The 25,902-nt window shown below is 42.8% G+C and overlaps 2 protein-coding genes across 5 annotated transcripts in view; one reads left to right on the top strand and one right to left on the bottom strand.

Moving 5' to 3' along the window:
* QPCT (glutaminyl-peptide cyclotransferase) overlaps nt 1–17,063 on the bottom strand; it is a 32,583-nt gene extending 15,520 nt beyond the window's left edge. The window contains exon 1 of the mRNA XM_028724200.2: nt 16,747–17,063. The gene's annotated coding sequence lies outside the window, so the exon portion shown is untranslated. The remainder of the gene's footprint in view (nt 1–16,746) is intronic.
* Nucleotides 17,064–17,409: 346 nt separating this feature from the next.
* PRKD3 (protein kinase D3) overlaps nt 17,410–25,902 on the top strand; it is a 50,622-nt gene continuing 42,129 nt past the window's right edge. For 2 of the 4 annotated variants that reach the window (XM_077925714.1, XM_028724190.2), the window contains exons 1-2: nt 17,410–17,575; nt 21,688–22,708. In XM_077925714.1, the coding sequence (XP_077781840.1) occupies nt 22,418–22,708 (291 nt within the window). In that variant the 5' untranslated portion in view covers nt 17,410–17,575; nt 21,688–22,417. Of the gene's footprint in view, nt 17,576–21,687; nt 22,709–25,902 lie in introns of those variants that run through there. The other 2 variants (XM_028724191.2, XM_028724192.2) reach the window with 2 other exon arrangements.

Below are 25,902 nucleotides of genomic sequence, written 5' to 3'. Positions count from 1 at the left end.
TGATCATCTTCCAAAGCAACTACTCTATTCCGAACTTAAAAATGGAAAGCGTAATGCTGGTGGTCAACAAAAGAGGTTTAAAGACTGTCTCAAGGCAAATCTTAAAAAATGTAGTATAAGCACAGACAACTGGGAAACACTGGCCTGCGAGCGCTCCAGCTGGAGAACAGCCTTTACCAAAGGTGTCATGGGCTTTGAAGACACTCAAACTCAGGACGCAAGGGAGAAACGTGCTAAGAGGAAGGCATGCTTGGCAAATCCACACCGTGATCAACTCCCGCTTGGAAACCAATGTCCCCACTGTGGAAGGACATGTGGATCCAGAATTGGCCTCCACAGTCACTTACGGACTCACTGTTAAAACCGTGTTTATGGAAGACAATCTTACTCGGCTACGAGTGATCGCCAAAGAAGAAGAAGAAGATTCCTTCCTTCCTTCCTTCCTTCCTTCCTTCCTTCCTTCCTTCCTTCCTTCCTTCCATCCATCCATCCTGTGAGCCACAGATCCAGGGTAGCACATCTGCTTTTTGTGCAGAAGGTCCTTGGCTCTCTCCTTAGCATCTTCAGGTGGGGTGGAAGGTACCCTTGCATGAAATCCTGGGGAGTCACTGATACTCAGTCTTAATACTGAGCTGGATGCTCTTACATGGAATAAAACAGATTCCTAGGTTCCAATTATTTGGCAAACAAAGCTGGTAAGATGGTCCTGGTTGTGAAATGAAGGGCACATGGCTAAGATGAAAGTTCTGTCTCATGTCATGTCACACAAGCTTCCCACTCTTTCCCCTACTGCAGGCCAGTTGGTCCCTTAGCAGTTGGCTTACCCTTTTATATGCAAACTCTGTATAATCTTTTGCAGGAGGAAGGCCCAGAAATTAATCAGAGGCCACACATAATAAGACGTCTGACCGATGGACTAGCAACAGGTGAAGATTTCTGGCTGCTCCCCTTGCTCTGCTTTTCTCCAATGCCACCTCTAAATCATGCCAAAAACAGAAGTCACATGAATTGAAAAGCAGTTATCCAGCCAAGATACCTGAGGAAGCACCTCCCTGCTTACTAATTACATCCCAACTGTTGGGGCTCAGCAATTAATCTCTGCTGTGAATGTCACCTCCTTTTGAGGCTAAATTGTCTCCCAACAATTTACAGAACATTCGGTCACAACCCCATGTTTACTGCTTGAGATCCACCCATTCCAAGTGCTTGCCTCAATTAGACAGCCTATTATGTTTTCCTTTAACAGCAGGCTTTTCACCTCCAAGTCTGATGGAGTATACTTGGGTTGCTGTTATTCTCCCTGCTGGGAAGATAATGCTGTTTACATTTTTTTCTTTGGGTTTTGGTTTCTATGGCAGTGTTCTCTGCTTTCAACCAGCTTTGTCAAGTCAGGCAAAGCTCCTGCTTACCAACAGATTACTTGTACTTCCTTAGAATGGGAAGAAAGAATGTGTGGTTCTTAATACATTGTTGGACTTCAACTGCCATCAGCCCCAGACAGCATGGTTAATGGTCAGGGTTCATGGGATTTGGAGTCCAACCATGTTTGGAGATCCACAGGCTTCCCATCCTAACTGTACAATCCTTTAAAGTGAATGGAAGTCTGACATGGAGCTTGACCCATTCAGCTGTTGCTGCCAGACATAAAGTCCCACCTAAAGACATTTAACTTTATCTATAAATTGCCTAGCAATCGATGGGCTGCAGAGGACTCATTCTATGAGTAGGGAAAGGTAGAACTAAGCAGCTTAAGCATCCCCTGGAGCAGCTCTTTGAGACCGGGATCTGAAAAGCAATTACAGAGTAGGAAGATTTCTTTGAATGCATCACCCTAGCATAGATTATAACTAAATTGCTGCACATGCAATCTAGCATTCCTGTAAACAAGTTACAGATTATTCCATCACATCTAGTAGCTGGTGTGGGAATTGGATGCTTTCCTTCTCGGCTGATAATTCCACTTAAAGTGGGAGAATTAGGCAATCACAAAGAAGGGAGGGCCCATAACTAGGCTGCAGCTAAACTGCCTGTTGTTTGTTCAGTTGTTCTGATTCAACATCCTGTTGTGGATTTGGCTGTTTTGATCCCCTTGAATGCATGTCAATGACCCAACAAAAGAACATATGAGTTTCTTAAGGACTGTGGATGTTTTATTGAATGGGTGATTCACCTGCCGGAGTGGAGTACAGTGTTGCCTGTAACCTACCTAAGTAATTAACTTAAACACTCAGCTGAGTGGATACCTCAGTTGGTTAGAGGGTGGTGCTAACACCAAGGTTGCAGGTTTGATTCCCCGTAAGGGACAGCTGCATATTCCTGCATTGCAGAGGGTTGGACTAGGTGATCCTTGGGGTCCCTTCCAACTTTATGATTCTATGACCTGTCTCAAACAGGGTCGTCCACCCATGAGGCAAGGTGAGGCGACCGCCTTGGAGGGCAGGATCCACAGGGTCAGCAGATCTGGCCTCCAAGGAATGAAACACCAGCTGCAACAGCTGCAGCCCAGTCATTGGACATCAGATCTGCCTCCTCCTCAGTAGCCCTCCCCAGTGCAGCCTCTACAGTGGCCTCTTGACAAATGGGAGATGCTGCTGGTCTCCTCCCATCCTTATGTAGATTTTTATCCCTTCCTTGTTCCTGATGTAGATCTTCACCCACCCCTTCTTCCCTGGTGGGGAGCAGGCATTTTGTGGTTCATCTCAGGTGCCAAAATACCTTGGGCTGGCTCTGGTATCAAATAAGAAGAAGTCTGGGCTTTACTTTTTATCCTCCCTGTAAAATGGTTTATTCTTATTTTCAGGGCTTTATGGGACAATGAAAAGGCATTGTATTAAAGGACTGGACAGTGCTCCCATGATGAATGTGCGTATATGCATTCTGCATTGCCTGCTGGCCCTACAACTAGATGTGATGTGAAAATCCTGTTACCGGGGTTACATGCAGTTTTTAAATATGAATAGTAGCTGCAGGCACTTCAACTTCGACTGAGACCAGAGTGCTGGGGAAGAGAGTTAGCTAATTCTCACTGCATTGTTTTCACTCATTGACTGAAAACAGAGAAAAGGGACTTGGAGCAGCCAGACTAGTTTAATTCACATAAACTGGGGTGGCAGCAACGGCTCACAGTTTGGTTTCTTAATTTTTTTCCTTCCTAGTGAAAAAATGAAAAATAAATGTCTGGGTCCAGTAAACCTGTACCCTTTCTACTCTTCTCTCAGAGGCTCTGGAGCCAAGTCAAATGTCTGACACAACATCTTATCCAATCTTGTGGGATTGGTTTCAGTTGAGGTGGCATTCACTACCGCAACTGTAACTTCTGTCAGCCACCTATACATAAACCACAAATAGCATTCAACGACATTACAACCCACATACAAAGGTCACTGCCAGGCATACATATAAGAGACACTCTTAATAGTCAAATCACTAACAGACTCATTCCCCACCTCCGCTGGACCATCCAAACTGGGTACTAATACTAATACTAAAAATATTTATACCCCACCCATCTGGCTGGGTTTCCCCAGCCATTCTGGGCGGCTTCTAGCAAAATATAAAAAATAATAATAATATGTCAGACATTAAAAACTTCCTTAAACAGGGCTGCCTTCAGATGTTTTTTAAAAGTTGTGTAATTCTTTATCTCCTTGACATCTGGTGGGAGGGCGTTCCACAGGGAGGGCGCCACTGCTGAGAAGGCCCTCTGCCTGGTTCCTTGTAACTTTACTTCTCGTAGTGAGGGAACTGCCAGATGACCCTCAGAAGTGGACCTCAGTGTCCGAGCTGAAAGATGTGGGTGGAGACACTCCTTCAGGTATACTGTGCTGAAGCCATTTAGGGCCTTAGAGGTCAGTACCAACACTTTGAATTGTGCTTGGAAACGTACTGGGAGCCAGTGAAGATCCTTTAAGACTGGTATATTGTCTCAGCGGCCACTCCCAATCACCAGTCTAGCTGCCACATTTTGGACTAATTGTAGTTTCCAAGTCACCTTTAAAGGTAACCCCACATAGAGTGCATTGCAGTAATCCAAGTGGGATATAACCAGAGCATGTACCACTCTGGCGAGACAGTCTGAGGGCAGGTAGGGTCTCAGCCTGCATACCAGATGGAGCAGGTAGACAGCTGCCCTGGACACAGAATTAACCTGTGCCTCCACTGACAGATGTGAGTCCAAAATGACCCCAGGCTTCACATCTGGTCCTTCAGGGGCATAGTTACCCCATTCAGGACCAGGGAGTCCCCCACCCCTGCCCACCCCCGTACCCCTGTCTTGTCAGGATTCAGCCTCAATTTGTTAGCCACCATCCATCTTCCAGCTGCCTCCAGACACTCACACAGGACATTCACTGCCATCACTGGTTCCAATTTAAAGGAGAGGTAGAGCTGGGTATCATCCACATACTGATGAACACCCAGCCCAAACTCCCTGATTATCTCTTCCAGTAGCTTCATACAGATGTTAAAAAGCATGGAGGAGAGAACGGAGCCCTTAGGTGCCCCACAAGTGAGAGCCCAGGGGTCTGAACACTCAACCCCCAACACCACTTTCTGCACACGGCCCAGGAGGAAAGAGCAGAACCACTGTATAACAGTACCCGCAGCTCCCAACTCCTCTAGGTGGTCCAGAAGGATGTCATGGTCAATGGTATCAAAGGCCGCTGAGAGATCCAGCAGAATTAGGAAACAGCTTTCACCTTTGCCCCTAGCCTGCCAGAGATCAACAACCAGTGTAACCAAGGCAGTTTCAGTTCCAAGATGAGGCTAGAATCTTGACTGGAAGGGATCCAAGTGGTCCACATCCTCTAGACATGCCTGGAGTTGTTCAGTGACCACCCGCTCAATCACCTTGCCCAAGAATGGAAGATTTGAGACTGGGTGATAGTTGGCCATATTGGCCGGGTCCAAAGATTTTTTTTTTAAGAAGCGATTTAATAACCACCTCTTTCAGTGGGTCTGGGAAGGCTCCCTTACAGAGGTAAACATTCATTGCAGGATATCTTGGGGTCCTCACCAGGTGCTGATGGCAACAGTGGTTCAGTTAAATTGTGAACCACCTGAAAGAGTCTCCTGCTGTTATTTTCTGCAGATGCAATAGAGGCGGCAAAGAAGGTCCTCTTCACAATCTCTGTTGCCACTTGGTAGGCTTGACGTTGATCTCTAACCCGTGTTCGGTCTTCAGAATGAGCCCCATGGAGGCCATGCTTTCCACGAAGTTCTGAGTGGCCCCTTGTAAGGTTGTGTCAGCATGGATGTTAACATCCCCTAGGACAACCAAACTAGGTGTCTCCAGAAGAACATCTGCCATGACCTGAAGCAGCTCGGGCAGGGAATCCTTGGAGCAGCAGGGAGGTCGGTACACCAAAAGGAATCCTGTACTGCCCCTATTGCCCAGCTTCCAGAACATGCACTCAGAAAACTGGTCTTCCCAATAGGACGCCTGGTGCAAACTAATGACTTCCTATAAATCACTGCAACCCTCCCTCTCCACCCACATGTCGTGGCTTGCTGTGCATAAGAGAAACCTGGTGGACAAACAGCGGCAATGACAGGCCCATCTGCTTCATCCAACCAATTCTCTGTTACATATGCCAGGTCAATTCCACCATCCACGATCAAGTCATGGATGGCGGTGGTCTTGTGAATCATTGACCTGGCATTACACAGAAGCACCTTAAGGTCATGTGGGTCACCCTTGTTGATTCCAGTATCCTTCTGGTCAGGACCAGGCCTGGAGGCAGGGAGAGTCCTCAAACAACGACTAAACTTGCCTCCTCGGTAATGACATGGTCTGGTCCTAGCGTAACTCCTCCTCCTATTCGTGATCACCAAGATTGGGTGTCCTAGCACATCCCCCCTAGTGGAACCTGCCCCAGCCATTCCGCTGGCTAGGGCCCACTCCCGGGCCAGCCCTGAACCTATTGCCTTAAAAACAAGTTTTCTTATACAAACTACAATCAAAACAATAAGCCAATAGAGAATAAAAAGAAACACAATTTGCAAGTACAAACAGATGATGGCAAATGATAACATTATTTTTAATTATTTTCAGTAGAAAACTAGCACAAAACATTATTGAGTTTTAAAAATACCTTGCTTGCTTGCTGTTCAGTGTAATGTTACAGTGCCACCTGATGGATACTGAACAAAACAACTCTTACAACAAACATATTTTATATTCTTAGTTCTAAATACATCGTGGTTTATAATTTTCTATCACCCCTCTCTGTAGGTGTAGTCAAGATTTGCTGATAATATGAGTTCCTGAGGTTCCATCACACTGCTGCATGACACACAGCAAAGGGGCAGACCTGCAGCTGAATATCACATGCAGGCTCAAAAATCAGTGAGATTGGTTGGCATCTGTCTGTATCAGGGGACAATGGAAGAGTTGCCTTTGGAGGTGAAGTCAAACCATTAGAGAGTTACAGCACCTGCTGTGACTGTAGAGACTGATATGGGAGTGAAATGTTTATTACAGATGGGGCAGATGAAGGCATCTGATGCAGGTGTGCCATGGCGTTTCTTCTTTCTGTGCTCTTCCCAGCTTCATTCCTCCTCTGGTCACTGCTGTGGATGCACATGATATCTAAAATTAAACAGCATAATAAGTGCTTCGGCATCCCACTGATTTAAATGGGACACTTAAATGCATGCACTGATGGATTCCTAATTAAAATCAATGGGGCCCTTGACTGTACTACTCTTTAAGTCTATTTTTTTGCAAACACAGTTCATGCCATAGTTGTGAACTCTATGGGTAAGAAGATATAATTCATTCATTCACTTCTCTTTTCTTTCTATGAACTGAGACTAGGCAGAGATAACCTTTCAGTTTCAATAGACATGTGCACTGCAGGAAACCTCAAACCACATTGGTGCCTTATCAGGAAGTGATAATTTACACTGCCACAAGCAAATATGACAGAAAATAAATTTTCATCTGGAGAACCAAAGGATTGTTCTAAACTTGAATACCAAAACAATTATTGATGCTATAAAGTATTTACAGTGGCCTGAATCCTATGATAAGCTACTGTAAGGAAATTTGCAGAAGGAAACTTTAAGCTGCAGTCCTAACCTCACTTCCCAGGGAACAAGCCACATTGAATTAAATACAACATTTATGAGTAGATGTTTATGATTGTGCTGTTACTGTCCCTTTGCTGCCTGCAAGTTAGTGAGGCAAGACTTGCCCTTGCAGAAGACATGCTGGCTCTGCTTCAGCAAAACTTGTTCTCCTATATGCTTGGTTATTTTATTTTAACAGTACTTTCCACCAGTTTTCCTGGGACAGATGCTAAGCTAGCCAGCCGGCAATTTCCAGAATCCCACCTGGATTCCTTTTTAAAAAATTGTGCTGCATTGGCCACTTTCCAGTCCTCAGATATAGAGGCTGACCTGAAGGACAAGTTACAGATTTTTAAAGAAGATCAGCAATTTCACATTTCAGTTCATATCTGGTCCCAGTGATTTCTCAGTGTTTATTTTGTCTGTTAGGCCTAGACCTTCATCTCTTATCATCACTATCTGCTTCTGTTCTTCAGACTCACTGCCTGCATAAGCTAGTTAAGGCTCTGGGACCTGCCCCATATCTTCCTCTGTGAAGACAGAGGACAGGGCTGCACTGACAGTCACTTTTACGTAAAACTATGTTGCAAGCGGGACGCGGGTGGCGCTGTGGGTTAAACCACAGAGCCTAGGCTTGCCAATCAGAAGGTCAGCGGTTTGAATCCCCACGACGGGGTGAGCTCCTGTTGCTCGGTCCCTGCTCCTGCCAACCTAGCAGTTCGAAAGTACGTCAAAGTGCAAGTAGATAAATAGGTACCGCTCTGGCGGGAAGGTTAACGGTGTTTCTGTGCGCTGCTCTGGTTCGCTAGAAGCGGCTTAGTCATACTGGCCACATGACCCGGAAGCTGTATGCCAGCTCCCTCGGCCAATAAAGCAAGATGTGTGCCACAACCCCAGAGTCGGTCACAACTGGACCTAATAGTCAGGGGTCCCTTTACCTTTATGTTGCAAGCAACCTATGCATAGTGCAACTTGAATTACACACTAAATAAAAACCTAAGCAAATTAAACAGTTCAAAATCAATGTAATTTAGGACCTGGGACAAAGGGAGAGACAGTGTGGGATTGTTATAAGGAACAATGCTACACTAAGTTCCATGTGAGCTGACCATTTTAATTTCACTTCCATCTAATAGAGGAAGAACAACACTAAAGAGCCGAAGTGTGGGAGCTATCTCCAACCTATTTGTATCATAGCAACCGAGGGGGCTTCCAGATGTGGACAATTTAGCAGTAATTATTTCTGTTCTACTTTAAGCTGGAAGTGAAATAGCAGCTCTGCTTTCAGACTTCTTGCACCTTTTCTCCAGCACTGGATTATTTTGGGATATGTGACTTTCATTAGGATTTGTGTGTGTGTATATTTTGTTAAGTATTTGTTACTGAATTTCTGATCGTAATCCCTGCCTGCTGAAATTGGGGGGCAAGGGGAGAAATAGATGTAACGGTACTGCTATTTGGAAAGGGAAGGGATAAAGTGATAAAGCTGAGAGGTAGTCCATAAAGGAAATGACTAGCTAGAGCAATCTATGGAAGTCAGAATAATAGCATGAAAGACCACCCACAACAGTAGAAAGTTTGCAGGTATTGCATTGAGTTTAAAAAGTTGGATTTTTCTTAACTCTTTTTAAGTTGGAGGAAGGAAGCTGAACAGAGAAAAAAGTAAGAAAGGTATGTTTTGTTCATGGCACTGTGTAGATGCCTTGTAAAAAGTGAACAAAGTGTAGGTATTCCACAGTAAATGCCCACTGTGGAAGCAGCTTGATACAACTTGCACTACTGAAATGGGAAAGTTTGCCATGCTTCTCAAAGTAACTAAGGTGTGTAATAAAGGGAAGGCTCTCAGAAAGCCACTGTTGGTGATGTGTTCATGATGTATATGAGGAACAATTAAAGGGCCATTTGTCTTGCACAGGGAAACAAGAGACTGAAATGCATAATATGGGGAAATGGTCAGTGGTGTGAGGGCAGTGCTAAGGGCCAACCCAGTTCCTTCCAGACATTATGGACTCAATTCCCATCAGCTCCAGTCAAAATAGTTGGGGCTGATGGGAATTGCAGTCCAAAACATCTGGGGGGCACCAGCTTGGCCAAGACGGCCTTAGGCTGTTATGTTCCCATGGCTACTCTCTTCTTCGTTGCTTGGCAGTTAGTGGAAACTATTGTGTTGTGAAATACTGGGTTGGTTTTCAAGGGAAAGTAAGGGGTTGGTATTGTCAGAGCATAGGGTAAAAGCAGTCTTGCCTGGCAGTGGTGATATCTGTGCACAAAGAGGAGATGTATCAGAAGACAGAAGCCTGTAAATATTTAAATAACTTTACAATAGATTTTGCCTCTGGTTTCAATGTATTCAAGCAGTGTCTCCCTGAATGATGGTTTCTAAAAACATTAATTTATTAAATTAATATGTAAAACTTTAAGAGGGTGGGAAGAGAGAGAAAAGGTCATTTCTAAACACATAGAAGCAAGCTCAATTAGATACTCAGAAACTGATAATGGTTAAGAATGCATAAAAAATAGAATATTGTAATGAGTTTTTTGAGGGGGGCTAGATCCCCCTAAACGTGTTATGATTTAGAATTAATCCAGGTTTGATTAAACTTTGCCAAACACAGAAACCTCCTGGATTTAGTTATGCTAAGGAACCAAGCCAGCTGGCAGAGCAAGCTGGATGGGCCATTAGCAGGGGGCAAAGGCTGATGGTCTGTCAAGACTGCCAGGCAAGGGGGATCTTCTGCAATAAATAATTGCTGAATATTCTTTACCAGCAAGGCTTTTCCTGCTCTGTTCCATTACATGAGGATGGATGTGACTATAATGAGTAAAAAGCTAAGAGAAAACGATATTACCTTCACAAGAAAGGACCTTTGTCTGGAAAGGTCTTATCTTGCAAAGTAGCTCGGGCAGCAGTTAAAGTGGAGATTTTCTTCACTGGAAGTAACAAAGTAGCTTTCTGTATGTAGTCACACTGAAGCTGTGATGTTGCAACCTGGCAGGAGCTCTGTGGGTACCAGAGGCAACTGGGGATGGCAGACAAAGGTTCACCACAAGGACTGCTGAGACTGCAAAAAACAATGTGCTGCCAAAAAGGATTGGGATGACTTCAAACAGCAGGATGCAGAAATAGAATTCTGGGGGGGGGGGGGGGGATGCCAAGGAACTTAAGAAAAACAAACAAGAGGACAGTAACTCTTACATTTGAACAGACAAGGATTGACTGATACTTCCTTGTATTGGCTCCAGCTTTCAGAGCAAGTTGCAGAGATGGCCATGCTTGCTTTTCTAAAGTGTTATCTCAGGTTTATTGTACATTACATTATAGTATCATGGATCTCTTCTGGCTAGCACATGCCACAGTAGAGTTGCAATAAGGATAGCAGAAAAGGATAACCTCTGTAGGGTTTTTAAGGGGAAGGAAATGCCGTCGTACCATGGTTTTCAAACAGCCTAGTTCTCGAACATTTTGGCTCCCGAACAATCGAAACCCAGAAGTGAGTGTTCTGGTTTTTGAACGTTCTTTTGGAAGTGGAACATCTGACAGGGCTTCCACAGCTTACTGGCTGCAGGAGCTTCCAGCAACCAATCAGAAGCAGTGCTTTGGTTTTCGAAAGTTTTGGAAGTCGAACGGACTTCTGGAATGGATTCTGTTCGACTTCCAAGGTACAACTGTAGATTTGAAAGAAACCAGGGTAGACATTTGGAATCTTAGACATTTAGCAAATAATGGCCATTACTGAAGTATTTTTCCAGTATGGTATGATACATACACATACATCCATGTTTGAATACAGGAAGGAATCTAGCTGTTGTACTAACAGTACTAGAACCTCCTTAACCAGGAAAGTGACATTGGCACTTTTTTCCACAACAAAAAGGGTGGTATAGTTTGATGGAGGGGTGTGGCAGAATATTATTTGATGACAAACCACTCACAACAATATACTTAGTTATTACCAAGTCCTTTAGTAAGTGAGTGATGTTTTAGTAGAAAAATAATTGACCAAATAATTGTATTAGAACTTGCGGGGAGGGATTAAGGTTGCTTTATGGTTTTTTAAATAAAAAAATATGCAGCCACAAAAGGGAATGGTAGGTAAATGAGCAAGTATTATTGTGAAATAACCATTGTGATTTCACATCATTGAGGTTTATATCAAACAAATAGGTTAACCATAACTCTGTGAAAATATAACACTGCTACCAAGTATGTTTGAAGTACTTGACAAGTCACTTCATAATGTTATTACAGAGTTGAGCAACTGTACATTTTCAAATATGGATGGAAATATTTGTTCCCAGTGTTAATGTTAATATTACCACATAGTGGTCAGGTTTAGCACCAAGTGTGCTTGACAAGAAATAATTCTAGGGAAGTTGGAAAGAATGGGAAGCCCTCACTAACCACTCAGACTTTGCCAGCTCTGGAAGCAAAAATGCCCTAGTATTTGTAGTTCCAGTGATCAAACCATTAGTAGTTCCCCCCATAAAATCTTGTGACAATTTGGAGTTATGTTTATTTGATTCCTGAGTCTTTAGGATATTGGACTTTCTATTGTTTGCAACAAGGTGCTAAATCATACTTTTAACAGGCAAGGCTTGCAATCTTTTCACCTGTATGTGCTCTGTGTACATAATTATATTACATTTACTATTATAATTTGTTATGGCCTTTGACTGTTCTCCTGCTGCTCTCCTGATCTCATTCATCCTTGTGTGTCACAAAATTGCAAAGAGACAAAATACAAAACAATGCAACTGGATTGTCTGGGGGTGTTTGCTCACAACCACCTGGACTTAATCCTAACATGCAGACTCTATAGGACTCCAGATTCACTTGTTGTTGTTTAGTCGTTTAGTTGTGTCCGACTCTTCGTGACCCCATGGACCAGAGCACGCCAGGCACTCCTGTCTTCCACCGCCTCCCGCAGTTTGGTCAGGCTCAAGTTTGTAGCTTCGAGAACACTATCCAACCATCTCATCCTCTGTCGTCCCCTTCTCCTTGTGCCCTCCATCTTTCCCAACATCAGGGTCTTTTCCAGGGAGTCTTCTCTTCTCATGAGGTGGCCAAAGTATTGGAGCCTCAACTTCACGATCTGTCCTTCCAGTGAGCACTCAGGTCTGATTTCCTTAAGAATGGATGTGTTTGATCTTCTTGCAGTCCATGAGACTCTCAAGAGTCTCCTCCAGCACCATAATTCAAAAGCATCAATTCTTCGGCGATCAGCCTTCTTTATGGTCCAGCTCTCACTTCCATACATCACTACTGGGAAAACCATGGCTTTAACTATACGGACCTTTGTTGGTAAGGTGATGTCTCTACTTTTTAAGATGTTGTCTAGATTTGCCATCGCCTTTCTCCCAAGGAGCAGGCGTCTTTTAATTTCGTGACTGCTGTCACCATCTGCAGTGATCATGGAGCCCAAGAAAATAAAATCTCTCACTGCCTCCATTTCTTCCCCTTCTATTTGCCAGGAGGTGATGGGACCAGTGGCCATGATCTTCGTTTTTTTGATGTTGAGCTTCAGACCATATTTTGCGCTCTCCTCTTTCACCCTCATTAAAAGGTTCTTTAATTCCTCCTCACTTTCTGCCATCAAGGTTGTGTCATCTGCATATCTGAGGTTGTTGATATTTCTTCCGGCGATCTTAATTCCGGCTTGGGATTCATCCAGCCCAGCCTTTCGCATGATGAATTCTGCATATAAGTTAAATAAGCAGGGGGACAATATACAGCCTTGTCGTACTCCTTTCCCAATTTTGAACCAATCAGTTGTTCCATATCCAGTTCTAACTGTAGCTTCTTGTCCCACATAGAGATTTCTCAGGAGACAGATGAGGTGATCAGGCACTCCCATTTCTTTAAGAAATTCACTACTTTCTTTAAGATTCACTACTCATTACCAATCAGGGGAAATAATGCTAAATGGAGGAGTGTTGTGTCCCAACATCTTATGTAGTCAGTCCTGGACACTATTTCAATGGATGAAAAGGAATTCCTTGTTAAAAATGTGTTTTCCAACCTCATGGGGATGGGGTGGGGCCTGGAAACAGACAGTGATTGCTGATTGGATGCATGTGTCTACTGGCTTGTGGCAGATTGTCCGCCAGAGACAGCAGCAAGAGTGAGTGATCTGATTGAAGATTATGTGTGCAAGAGGGTATGGAGAGAGAGTGAGCTTACCCAAAGATAAATTTCTTGCTACCCCACCAAAGAATTTGAATCATCAGTATCCTAATAAGTAGCATGATTTCAGTTACATTGTACAGTATAAGCACATACATGAGCTCTGCATTTACAGTTACATATAAAGGTGATAAAAAGCTACAATGAGATTTAATAGTAAAAACAAAATGTCCCCTCTGGTTTAGCAACACAGAATCAGAAAATAGCCAAACATCCCAAATGGATGTGTTATTTTACAGACTATTAATAATGATTTTACCTAATCCACTCTCAGTTCTAACCTATGAAAAAGCAGCTAGCATAGTTTAGAGCAACAAATTAAAGAAGCATTGAATCTAGTGGATGTTACACAGCTAAGCTTTACAAAGAAGCTTAATTGCAGCCCCAAAATGGTTGCAGTAATACCCAATATCCATCTGTTATTATTCATAAACTGATATACATTTGGGAGTTGCTGAAAAATATGCTCTGTATACAAGAGAGCTTGCTTAAAATCCTGAATCCAGCTTTTGCCTTTAAATCTGTTTATACAACCGACCCTGATGATGTTCCAAATGCTGGTGTGTGGGAGCCACACTCAGGGTGAAAAAAGAAACAAAGCTTGCTCCGAACTATTTAGCATAGCACTTTAGCAGCAACAATAACATCTGTTCATTGAACATACATCATTAAAATGAGCCCAGAAGGCATTCACTTTTAAATGTACAAAGCAACATGCCTCTACAAATGTTATTTAAAATACATTGGGATTTCAACAGTGATAAATTCTAGGCAAATTATCTGGTTGTATAGTTGCAACATAGCTTTGTAAATGATCTCTGACTGTGGAATGTAATGGAATAAAGTATTCTCCCCTCCAAGTTCCTTGGAATATAAAAAAATCATAACTTTCTCCATTCTTCTTTGCTTACCTATGTGTGACATATTTGTGAGAAAAATGGTATAATGCTGATATTTTGGGGAGGTCCTCTGGAAGGCTTTTTTAAAATTGTGCATTCACTATGCTTTGTGTTCATGATGGTACTGGGATGGCTAAACAAAACACTGCTCTCAATTTTGTTTGTTCCTGCAAACATTTTAGGGCAACACATACTGCTTCATTTCCAATTGGTGCATGTCCTGTATCTTCCTGCTGAAATCTTGTAACCTTGCATACACAAATGTTCCAGGTTTTTTGGGTCTACTTTCATTGCACTATAGTGCAAGAGTGCCCCTCCAGATGGCAATAATCCAGTAACACTGGGGAAGCCCCACAGAACAACTAGTAAAGCTGAACAATGTGTGGGTAGGTCAGTATAAATCCACCACTAATGCAATATTATTGAGCCAATGACATGTTGCAGAATGCACCCACAAGAAAAACCCAGTTATATTTAGCAAATATGATTTTTGCCATTGAATTTAGACTTCTAGGAGAGCAAAAACAGCCATAGGCATGAGGATGAACAAAGTTATATTTGCCTACTTTCATTTTCTGTAAGCTATTTCAACTGTTAATAATTGGGAGTTGGTTCGCAATTTGTTTTTTAATGGATTAGATGTAAATAAATGGGCATATTATCAAAACATCAGAATCTATATGGGATAGCGAAGGAAAAGTTAAGATACCCTACAATGTATTAAACAAAGCCTCCAGTCATTGTTAGATGGGGTAAAAAAACCCAAATCTTTAATAATGCTCATTCCTAATTACTGTTACGTTAAGAGAATAAAAAGCCTAAAAAAGAAAGGCTTGCAACCTTGTTGGCTAAAGATTTCTCTCACCAATTAAATGTGGCCTGCAGCTATGGCCATGATCCAGAAAACCACCAAGCTAGTTCCATGATTCCAAGGTTGCTTTAGACTTGCCTTTCTTAAACAGCCCTCCGCCACATGACAAATTGCTTTTGAAGCTGAAAAGTGATTCAAAGGCTGTTCGAAATTGTGTGATGGCATGGGGTCGGCTGTTCAAATAAAAAAATACACTGGGCTAGTGCAGGCTCCTGGTGTGAGCCCAAGCAGCTCTTTAGGTCCACGGCTAACACTGTGGGATGATTAACCTGCCAATTAAATCTTGCCACCCTTGCTTTTCATCAGGTGAAAGAACAGAAGTCACAGTGTACAAAAGTAAAAATGCACACAGAAATGGATCCCATGACTAACACTGAGCCTTTTCTCATCATCCAACAATTCCTTCTATGGGCGGGTGCATGGAAGTGTTGTAATGGACATGTCTGGGCCATCTTATCTTAGTGTAAAACAACAAGATAGCGGTAAGCCTTGAGCCCTCTCATGCACTCCCTTCCTCCCTCGCCTGAGGCGGCCACCTCATTCTGCCTAATAGCAGGGCTGGCCCCGGCACAGTTCCGTCACCCTGGAGTGCAACAAGAGCTGGCTTATTGGAAAGCCTTTCCTATTGTGGCTGTGAAGTGAACTGCATCAATGTATTTTCATTGCTGCCAGGGCAAAGAGAGAGACCTTGTGGGACACTGATTGCAGGATAACCCACAAGGTCTCTCTCTCTTTGCCCTAGCAACCAATGAAAATCTGGGCAAGGGTTATTATTAAGGAGATTGCAGCTGACTGCTTTGGGGGTGCTCTTATTTAACCATAATATATTTTAATATAGGGACGCGGGTGGCACTGTGGGTAAAACCTCAGCACCTAGGACTTGCCGATCGCATGGTCGGCGGTTCAAATCCCCGCGGCGGGGTGAGCTTCCGTCATTCGGTCCCAGCTCCTGCCCACCTAGCAGTTCGAAAGCACTCTTAAGTGCAAGTAGATAAATAGGGACCGCTTTCTAGCGGGAAGGTAAACGGCGTTTCTGTGTGCTGCGCTGGTGCCGGCTCGCCAGAGCAGCTTCGTCACGCTGGCCACATGACCCGGAAGTGTCTCCGGACAGCGCTGGCCCCCGGCCTCTTAAGTGAGATGGGCGCACAACCCTAGAGTCTGGCAAGACTGGCCCGTACGGGCAGGGGTACCTTTATCTTTTTATATATATTTTTAAATCTATATTAAATTTTACCCTTTTAATATGCTAAGTTCTATATAGGTTACATGTGATCAATGTAGTATTGTAAAGATGGTAGGTTTTACGTAGGATTCTTCCAGGCAGCAATGTGATTTTTATTGCAGTATTTTATACTGCTAGGTTATCTTATATGTGAAAGGTCTATGACCCAAGCATTAATAAATGACATAAATGTAAAATCGTTAGCAGGATTGAAATATCACTTGTATTTTAAGGTTGAATTCTGGACATAATGGAAGAGGTAAAGGATTTGGATTATCATAAAAGATGCAGGAGGAAAGAATGAATAATAGGACCCGCAAAGGGGAGGATGGAAGTCTAGGGGATTCCTTGGAATCTTGTTTTTATTATTTATGTTTGATATAGCTCTGTAAAATTTTAATTTGAAAAACCAAATATTTTTTTTAATTTAAAAAGGAACCAAAAAATAATAATATATAAAAATAAACGACATAAATGTGACGAGCTGTGAGCATCAAACCTCTGGGTTGTTTTCGTGTGTGGGGGGAACACCTTTTTTTTTAAGGATCTCGAATGACCACGGATTTAGCTTGCCCTCAACGCGGCAGTCCAGGGGAAGCGAAGGCACTTTGGTAGAGGCTCGGAAGAGAAGGGGATGATCAAATGCGCTTGGAATTCGGGACGGGAACGAGCCGGGCGCCGCTTTCTGGCTTCCTTCACCAGAGGAGCTTCTCCCGAGCAGCAATAACGTGACGGAGCCTTGGCGGGGCGCCTGCCTCACACCAAAGTCCTGAACAAAATCAAAACTTTGCGGCCGCCCCTCGCACGTTTGGTCCACATTTCACCCGCCTCCTTCTTTTTTTAAAATTGGTGCACCTCCAGCCCCCTTATCCCGCCCGTTTCCCTCTGCTGCTCATTACTTTTCTCCTCCGCCTCTTCCAGCGACTCCCTCTACTCCCCGCTCCCCTCACGCTCCCTCGCGCTATAGCGGTTCAGAACACCAACCGCCACAGGCACTAGAAGTAACGGAAACTCTGTCCGGCGGCCCGGCGCCTGCGCCGTCCCAGCCTCTTCGCCTCGCTCTCGCAGTGGCCCCGCGGTCGTTGTAGTTCCCTGCGCCGTTCACCTCAGGAGGGAGGAGGGGGAGGAAAAACTCCCCTTCCCAGCATGCCTCTCGGCCACCCCCTCCCACCTCCACCCCACTCCTCCTGTCCCATCTCGGGCGGCTGAGGCTTCTCAGTGTGTGTGTGTACAGTAGATGGTGTGTCGCTCGAAGTGGGAGCGGCGGTAATGAGATGCGTGTGAAACCGCCCAGTCCCGGGAGGAGACGGAGTTTCGCCGAGACGCGAGTGAGTGGTCGGGAGTTGGAGGGATGAGGGGGAAAAAGAGAGGGAGTCCGAGGGCGGGAGGAGCAGGAATGGGCAGAGGGGGCAACGTGGAAAGTTCCTTCGGTCGCGTCGGGGGCGGCAACACCGCCCCTCCCGGGTGGGTGGGGTGCGGGGAGGCGAAGCGAGGGCAGCGGGGGCGCCAGGCGAGGGCTGAGTCCCAAGTGACTCCCTCCTCCCGCCTTGACCATCCAGCTGTGGTCAACGGAGGTGGGGGGGGGGTCAAGAGGAGGCCGGGTCTGCCCAGATGTGGAGGGGCCGGTGACTCCCTGAAGGCCACATCATCCCTGCCCCCCCAGCTGTGAGGGATGCTTCCCAACGGAGGCTGCCCCATCTTCCGGGGGGGCTGGATTCGCCTCCTTTCTGAAGCAAATTCCTTCTCGCCCAGAGCAGTCGGTGCCCCGGGATGGAAGAGAGCCACGCGCTCCCGTCCTCATCCTCGCCTCCTCTGCAGCTGACGCCCCCACGACTTTTCGAGCCTTCATCTGACCACCAGCTTTCGCCTGAAGTGCTGCAAAGGAGGGTTCAAAACGCTGGGGAGAGGGATCTGGCGGGGAGAATGACCAATCTCCCCCACTCCCCGCAGCAAGTTCTCAGCCTGGCAACCTGTTGGATTGCGAGGGAATTAAGTGAAGATGCCCATGTGGCTTTAATGTGACCCATGTAACACTTCAGTGCTTTTAAAAAAAAAGAGTAAAAAAAGTTGTAAATTGCTAATTTCAATGGGGGGAACTGTCCTCAAGCGCAGGGGCACTGCTGTAACTGGCTTGCGAAGCATAATATTTAGTGTGAAGAGTGTGATTAAGAGTTTTTCACTTAGTGAAGGGCTTTTGGGAATTGATGGTAATCTCATAATAAGGAAGCAGGAAATGTAGCTTTGGGGAGCAATGGAGGTGTAAATAGAGAAAGAAGTGAGTCAGTTCAAATTGTGCCTGACACCCACAAACCACATGGGGATTATGTTGTTCCCTATGGCAATTGCTGATAGTTTGGCTTTACCAGAGGCTATCAGGGTGTCTAAACTGCAAAAAGGACCGCAGTGCACTGGAATGCTGTGTTTTTCAGCTGGTGTCTGCAGTGTTGCTGAAACCTTTCTTTCTGATCTTTTAACTTTAAGCCCGACATTTACACAACGGATTTTATTAACAAAGGGGGTTCCCTTTTGGATAGGTTGCATCTGTTGCAATTAGGTCCACAATGTGTTCAGCAGTATAGAGGACAGTAGCCTGTCAGTGTGCCAAGTACCTTCCCAAAACTAAAGCATACAGTGCATGCTTTCTAGAAAGTGAGAATTGTTGAATTCCAACTTTCTTTCAAATAAATTTGCGTAATTTCAGTCTGCACAGCCCCATTGTTAACTGGCACCTCTTTACTGTAAAACTTATTTCCCTGCAGCTGGCATAGTGCTGCATTTTGATTGCTATGTGTTTCAGCTTTAGGAACATTAGGAAAAGCTTCCAGAATAATCAGGGCAAAAAGTGGTTGTCGGCACCCTTCCTCTGCCATTGGTGGTTTGGTCTTCTGTGGCTCCTTGCCACTCTTTATTGCTCTAGGTGCCTTGGCCTCATAGTGGCTAAGGACACTCTCTGCCTCCCATGCCACTTTGTCTGCCTTGTGACTGAGGCATAGCAATCAAACAACAGCCATCTTTCCTCCCAGCTACAGAGCTGCAACTATGAAGACGACTTCTGCTGCACCAAGGTTTGAAAGAATGCTGGGCATGTCATGTTTGCCAGCAGATGAGTGTGAAGAAAGAAAATATGGAAGCCTACTTGTGGCTTTTGAAAGTAGTTTAGGCAAAGGCAAATAGCAGGGCAAATAGATCAAGATCTGAACTAGAGTGATTACATAAGGATTTGCTTGTTTCTGACTTTGCAACTGATTCTTTGAAATTTCGCTGATTTTTTTCTGAAGAAGTTATTAGGAATGGTTACAAAATGATGTTCCCTAAGTTAATCATGCCTTTAGTCGTGAATGAGTCAGTTTTGGTTGCTACTGCAATTTAGAAAGTGGAAGAGAGCCATTTCTAAATTGAATGTATAGTCTGATCATTGTGATTCTTCATCTTATAGTCCAAATTAGTTTGTACAAGGTTTAGAGCTGCACTGAAAGTCCCTATAGGTGTAAGAGTAAATCTTGGAATGATGTAGGCAAACTCTTTCTTGACCCCATTTCTAGCAATTTCTCGTTATTTGACCACTTACCTTTCTTGCTTAACTATTTTTTATTTGGTCCTTACACTTTGAGTTTCTTTCCCAAAGTTAAAACTGCTGCAATAATAACCATGGTACTTAAACTGAAGCAATTTGTAGTAAGTGAAGAAGCATTCTGAAATTGTTAATTTAAATGACACAGTGCATTCCTCCTTTCTTTTGTTCATCCATTTATTAACTTGATATTGCCATGCCAATGAGAAATGACACTGACTTCAATAATCCTAACAGTGCTCTCATAACTGAATTTGCAGTAAGATTCATCAGGCACTTCTTTGCATTTACCACTAAAAAGCTCTCTATATCTTCCTCCATTCTCACCTCAGTTACTGCAGCCTCCACCCCTCCAGCTGGCTCCTTACATTTTATTCAGTTCAGATTACCACTGCTAAAATCATGTCTTTCTCCTGTTGGCCAGACTCACTGTGTAGAGTTTGTCATATTTTCTAGAACAGTGTGACACCAAGTAGTAGTTTGTTACTTACAAAACACTGATATTTCAGATTTTCACCTTTAGATTTGCTGGAGTTTTCACTGGCAGTTGCACAAATATGCTTCTCTGGCAGCTACTTTTGTAGTTATATTTTGTAAAGGGATGTGCCATTTTTTAGAGGCCTTGAAATGTAATAATTCATAATCAGTTTGTGAAACATTTAATAATTTACAATCTTTTCTGCTAACACTACGTAGCTTTGTCACTTAATCCACTAAAGAGAAGCTTGTTCTAACATTGTATATAGATAGTACCAATTGAATCAGCATTTAGGATTTGATATATCTGCAGTCTTGTTCTTCTAGCGTTAGCATACTGCTATGCCAGATACCTTGTAAAGTAATATGTGCCTGGTTTTCCTTTGTGTCTTAGACAAAATGGCTACTAATGAAAATACCTCTGATGTGTTAGTTAGAAATTATATTAGCACTTCTTCAAAAAGGTTGAAACAAAAATATTGCCAATTAACTTTGAAAATTAAAAGTTAAAAAGAACATGAAATTGCATATTGTTTTAGAAGAGACCCACCATACTTTTCTTGAGTGTGCAGGAACATCGAGCTATGGTAGGGTAAAGCAGTGGTGCTTAACAAATCCTTTGGACCATTCAGTAGTAGTCATTGTGGGAACTTTATCAATGGTTAGCTACAAGGAGCTGAACAAGGAGAGGAAGTACTGTATAGGTATGTTGTGTGTGACTTCCAATGCTAGTGCAGCTAAAGCACGGCATGCACTTTCAATCCTTCTTGATTCTCTTAACATCTCAACTGCAAATGGGTGAAATGCATGTGGAGGGGAGGGACTACATTCCACCTTTTCCTGCACTATTCCTTTCTCTTTACTGCACATGCACTAGACTGAAAGCACAAGGTACTCCTTTTCAGTCCTGGATTTAGCACTGTGTTTCAGAGACACTTATAATTTCAGTGAACTTTTCTACATATATTTAACTACTCCATATATCCGTATTCCAAACAACTTCACTGTGGACCTCCCACTCCCTGATGTTAAGACTTTTTGAATATAACTGTTTTCAGTGTCCCTTCACAGCAGCATTATTTTTATCGAACAGCTTTGCAATCAGTGTGTTGAATATTATTTTTCTGCTGCTGCTATGAGCCATGCTAGATTAGATGTAGCAGTTATGTCGAGGAGCTGCAACATCTTGTTCTTGATATAATATACATGGCAGCTCCCTAAAAGATAGAAGAATAAAGTGAAGTATCTATGACTTAAGGAAATTAAAGCAGAAATAGGTTGTAGCATATGCATTTGGCCTCCCAGTATCATTTCTGCTTTAAGTAGATTGGTTGTGGTGTTATGTAACATTTCTAGCATGTGTGAAATGTATCTTTTTCTCCCTTCTACTAGGCAGTACTTGACGCTTCAAAATGCTGCAGACTACCACTGTGAACCCAACAATTCTGTTCCTTGTACTTGTATTCGTAGAAATTTTGTTCCTTCATTTCGTAAGATGAACATCTTCCAAAAATGACGACTGAGAGACCATTGAGTGGAACCTTATTTTTTCATCTCTATTAAATGAAACAATAACATCTGAAAGTTGAATAAATTCATTGAAGACAGTACTTTTGATCCAGGACATTATCCACATTTTTTAAAACTATCAAGAGTATTGACATAAATTTGTAAGTTGAGTCCTTGAGTGCAATACTTCGAAGTGTGCTGTTTAGCAGGTTTTTCTCCTCCCGCTGAAGCAAAGTCTAAGGTTGTCCTAGAAGTAGTGAAATGAAGAGGCTGTGTGAAAAAACAATGTCTATTTCTGTTTCTGAAGAGAACAATTTCATAATGATGTAAGCCTCTCCCAACATCTGGATGTGGTGCTAAAGGCAAAGCATTTTTGATCAGCTGACGTGAAGCTGTGCAAAGAGGACCTTCATTAAAATAGCTTCTTGCCAAAATAATCTTAAACATCATCATGCACAGACTGAAAAGAAAAATGAAGATGACTGAGATATGAGGATGTTTCCTTGAACCTTGAAAGAGAAGTGTGAAATTACACTTGCAACATTGCAGGGTAAAGAAAGAAAAGAATTTTCTTGACTATTAGACAGGTCTTGACAGATTTAAATCAAGTCAGATGTCATCAAACGAATCTTCTCCTCCATCCTTACAGAAGTTTTCCCCATCTGCGTCCCATGTTGCTGCTCCACCTACCCCTTCTTTATCTTCAAGTCCACAATCTGGACTCTCAGGCCGACTGTCCAATGGCAGCTTCAGCACACAAAGTCTCACCAACTCCAGGGGCTCTGTGCATGGCATCTCCTTCCTGCTGCAGATTGGTCTCACTCGCGAGACTGTTACAATTGAGGCTCAAGATCTCTCCCTTTCTGTTGTCAAAGACCTAGTGTGCTCCGTAGTTTATCAAAAGGTACAGTACAACATAGAACATTATTGATTTTGATTATATTATTCCCACCATTTATTTATTTTTTGCCCTCAGGGACTTGGGATAGATATCTTCAGGCTTAAAGTGGGTAGGGGATGTGCATGCAATCCTCCCTGTGTGCACCTCCGTTTCAGACCTTCCAGGACTGAGCAGGAATGTCTTTAGGAAAGGTCTAAGCATATTCAGGCAAAGTCCTGAAGAGGGCTTAAACAATCAGAAATGTCTGCATGGGAGTTAAATGTTGCTCTGAACCCAGAGTATAATTGTTTATTTATTGAACTGTTTGTAGCATTATAATTTTTCAGAGGGAACTAATGAATGTCAGGTTTTTCATCATTAAGGTATGAATACCTCTTTTGTAATTTGAGTGTTAGCAGCAAATTTTTACATTTGACAGCACCCTCACAGTTTAGAACGTTTGATATTGTATGCTTTCCTTCTTCTAAGAAGCTCAGAGTGGTAAGTTAGCCTCAAATCTATGCTGGGAGCAGACTCTCAAGAAGGCCTGTTTCTATTTCTGAGATGTTTCTTATTCGGTTCTCCCCCCACTCTTCTATCTGCAGAAGAATGGGTTTTGGGTTATCCCCCTTTGTCTCACTGTGGAGAGAAGTTAATTTCCTAAATCATAAAATCTGACATTCTCCCATGGTGAAGGGAGAAAGAAATGGGTGCAGAAATTCAAGGTCCACTCCCAATTTTTCCCTGGATAAAATCATTGGGGAGAATATATCAACTCAACAGGGCTGTGGGGGCTTACCAAAAACCATAGAGAAATGCTTCATAGCAAGTGGGTATTTGAATGGGCGCTTCTCACGCATGAACTTGACACTCAGATATCTGCATTATGCTAGCTTTTTGTACAGATGAGGAAGACTGCAGCTTGTGTGTTTCCTAGTACCGTGAATAAATTGGGCATTGGAATTCTGGAAAACGGGGAAATGAAAATGCATTGCATTGTTCTTGTATGCTTTTGATCCCCCTACATACTAGCTGTAGAAGGCTTGGAATTTCCTTTCCATGTAGTGTGAATCTGCCCTGCTTATTGCACAATATGTGGCTGATTAACCAAAATTCCATGTCCTGCAAAAAGGACCTGATATTGCTTACTAGGATATGATTTTTGCATTGGGTTTGACTACTTGCTAATAGAATTTGAGTTGAATTCCTAGTAATTGATCTCAACTGAGTACAGCCAATACTTTCTTTTTTGATCAAAAATGTATTATCAGGCCCAGCTTTTAGAAAATGAATGAAGCAACATGAGAAATAGATATAGTGTATTGATGATTTAATTTTCTAGTTACTCTGTGCTTTTCTGAATTGTTTCTGTTGTGTAGACTTATTAAATTTAATATGCAGGTGCCTGTTCCTCTCTGCTCTGGATTTTAAAAGTTTAAAGTGACATTGGATTTTTAGAATTTCACCTCTTTTCTCTCTCAGTTAGACAATAGTTTCTTTTTTTATCAGTTTAGAAGCTTGCATCAGCATTCTGTTTAGTTTATGCCCAAACTTTGACAGCATGCTTGGTTTTTATTGTATTTTATTTGATTTCATTGTATTGCAGGCTAATTCATATTTCTGCCTTTAGAATAGTTTGTGTGTGCACACACATGTACACTATCTTCTAACACTTTATTGATCTGCTCTTCCTTATTTTCCTGATTTCACATTTGTCTCATGTTTTTCTTTCTTGCTTAAGTCTTTTAAGTTTGTCTTCCTGTCTGTTCTTGGCAACTTCTGCTTGAATCAACAGAAGCTCAAAAGTACATTATATAGGGAGCCAATTGTACTGTAAAATGACTAGGACTTCAGATTCTGGTCTTGTCCTGTCCAATTGGCTTTAGTACAGCTTTATGTGAAGGAAAGCTCTGATTGTGCTAGCATCAGCTGCAGAGTGAGCACATGTCCTATCCAGGCAGCAAACTACTGATCAGGAAATGGGGAGGAGGGATGCTTATTTGTGGTGGATTTCTTTTTCATAAGTACTTGTGCAGCTGGTGCACAGGTGGCAGTATTACTCCAAGAGCACCGGCAGATTTTAAAAGTGCATCTGATCCTTGGCTAGGTCTTTGAGGCACATCTATAAGTCGCAGTGCAAAGATCTAAAATCAGATTATAGGCAAGTATAATATAAAGACTGTCCAACTTGAAAGCATTTCTCTACCAAAAATGAGTTGATAGCAATTCTGTAATGTTAAAGGCTCCTCTGTCTTTGCTATTCCATTGCTGGCAGAAGTTTTTTCCCTTGGTGTTGATTGCTTTGTCAACTTTTTGGCAATTTAGGACCTGGGGATAACATCTCTATACTTGTGTTTTAAAAAATGTATGTAATTCAATATTCATTTGTGTGCGTTATATTTATAGCCCACCCTTTCTCCCAAGATCTCAGGCATACATGAAGTTTTCACACCTTTATCCTCACAACAACACTGTGAAGTAGATTTGGTTGAGAGAGTGTGATTGGCTCAAGATCACCTAGGGATCTTCATGGCTGAGTGCAGTTTGAACCCAAGTCTCTGTGACCCAAATTTAACCTCTCTACGTGACTATGCAGTTCTTCTTCACATTTTACTTCCATGGAAGGCACTGAATGAGGAGGAGTGAGATTACACAACTGCCAACAACACATGGCCACGTTAGTTCTGGTGTCATCATTTTGAGCATCAGTGTCTGTAGAGGAATTTGTATGCCTAAACAGCTACTCATGTATAGTGGTTGCTTTTAGACACATACTCTGTGGTTGATTCCAGGGATAGTCCTGCCACTTCTGCATGAGAGTGGTCTTCATGCAAATGAATTGTGTATCCTGTAGAAACTTTTTTTTAAAAAATGTAAGACTTCAAGTGTCTGATTTATAATTAGGAATGTGCCTTGATGGTGTCTCAATTACCTTGAACTCCATAGAATGAAACTTGCAGGCTATGTTCCCTTTAGGAGTAAAGTAATATTATTTCACCATCATTTTTCATGATTTATATTTCTGTAATGTGTGTTGAGGTGTTTGTGTGCAACAGAGCACTTTAAATTGCAGCTGTTTTTGTTCTAGCAAGAACAAAAGTCGGGGAATTCTGATGGCATTACTACAGAAGAGTTAGTGCTTAAATTCCAACCTGATCCCTGTTTTGTACATTTGCCTGAGTAGCAACAGTTGGTTTTACTTTTTTGAAAAGGTTCAT

This window comes from Podarcis muralis, chromosome 3, assembly GCF_964188315.1.
Source record: "Podarcis muralis chromosome 3, rPodMur119.hap1.1, whole genome shotgun sequence".
In the NCBI taxonomy this organism is placed as follows: Eukaryota; Metazoa; Chordata; class Lepidosauria; order Squamata; family Lacertidae; genus Podarcis; species Podarcis muralis.
Note: the sequence above shows the minus strand (reverse complement) of the source record. Positions and strands in the feature narration are given on the sequence as shown.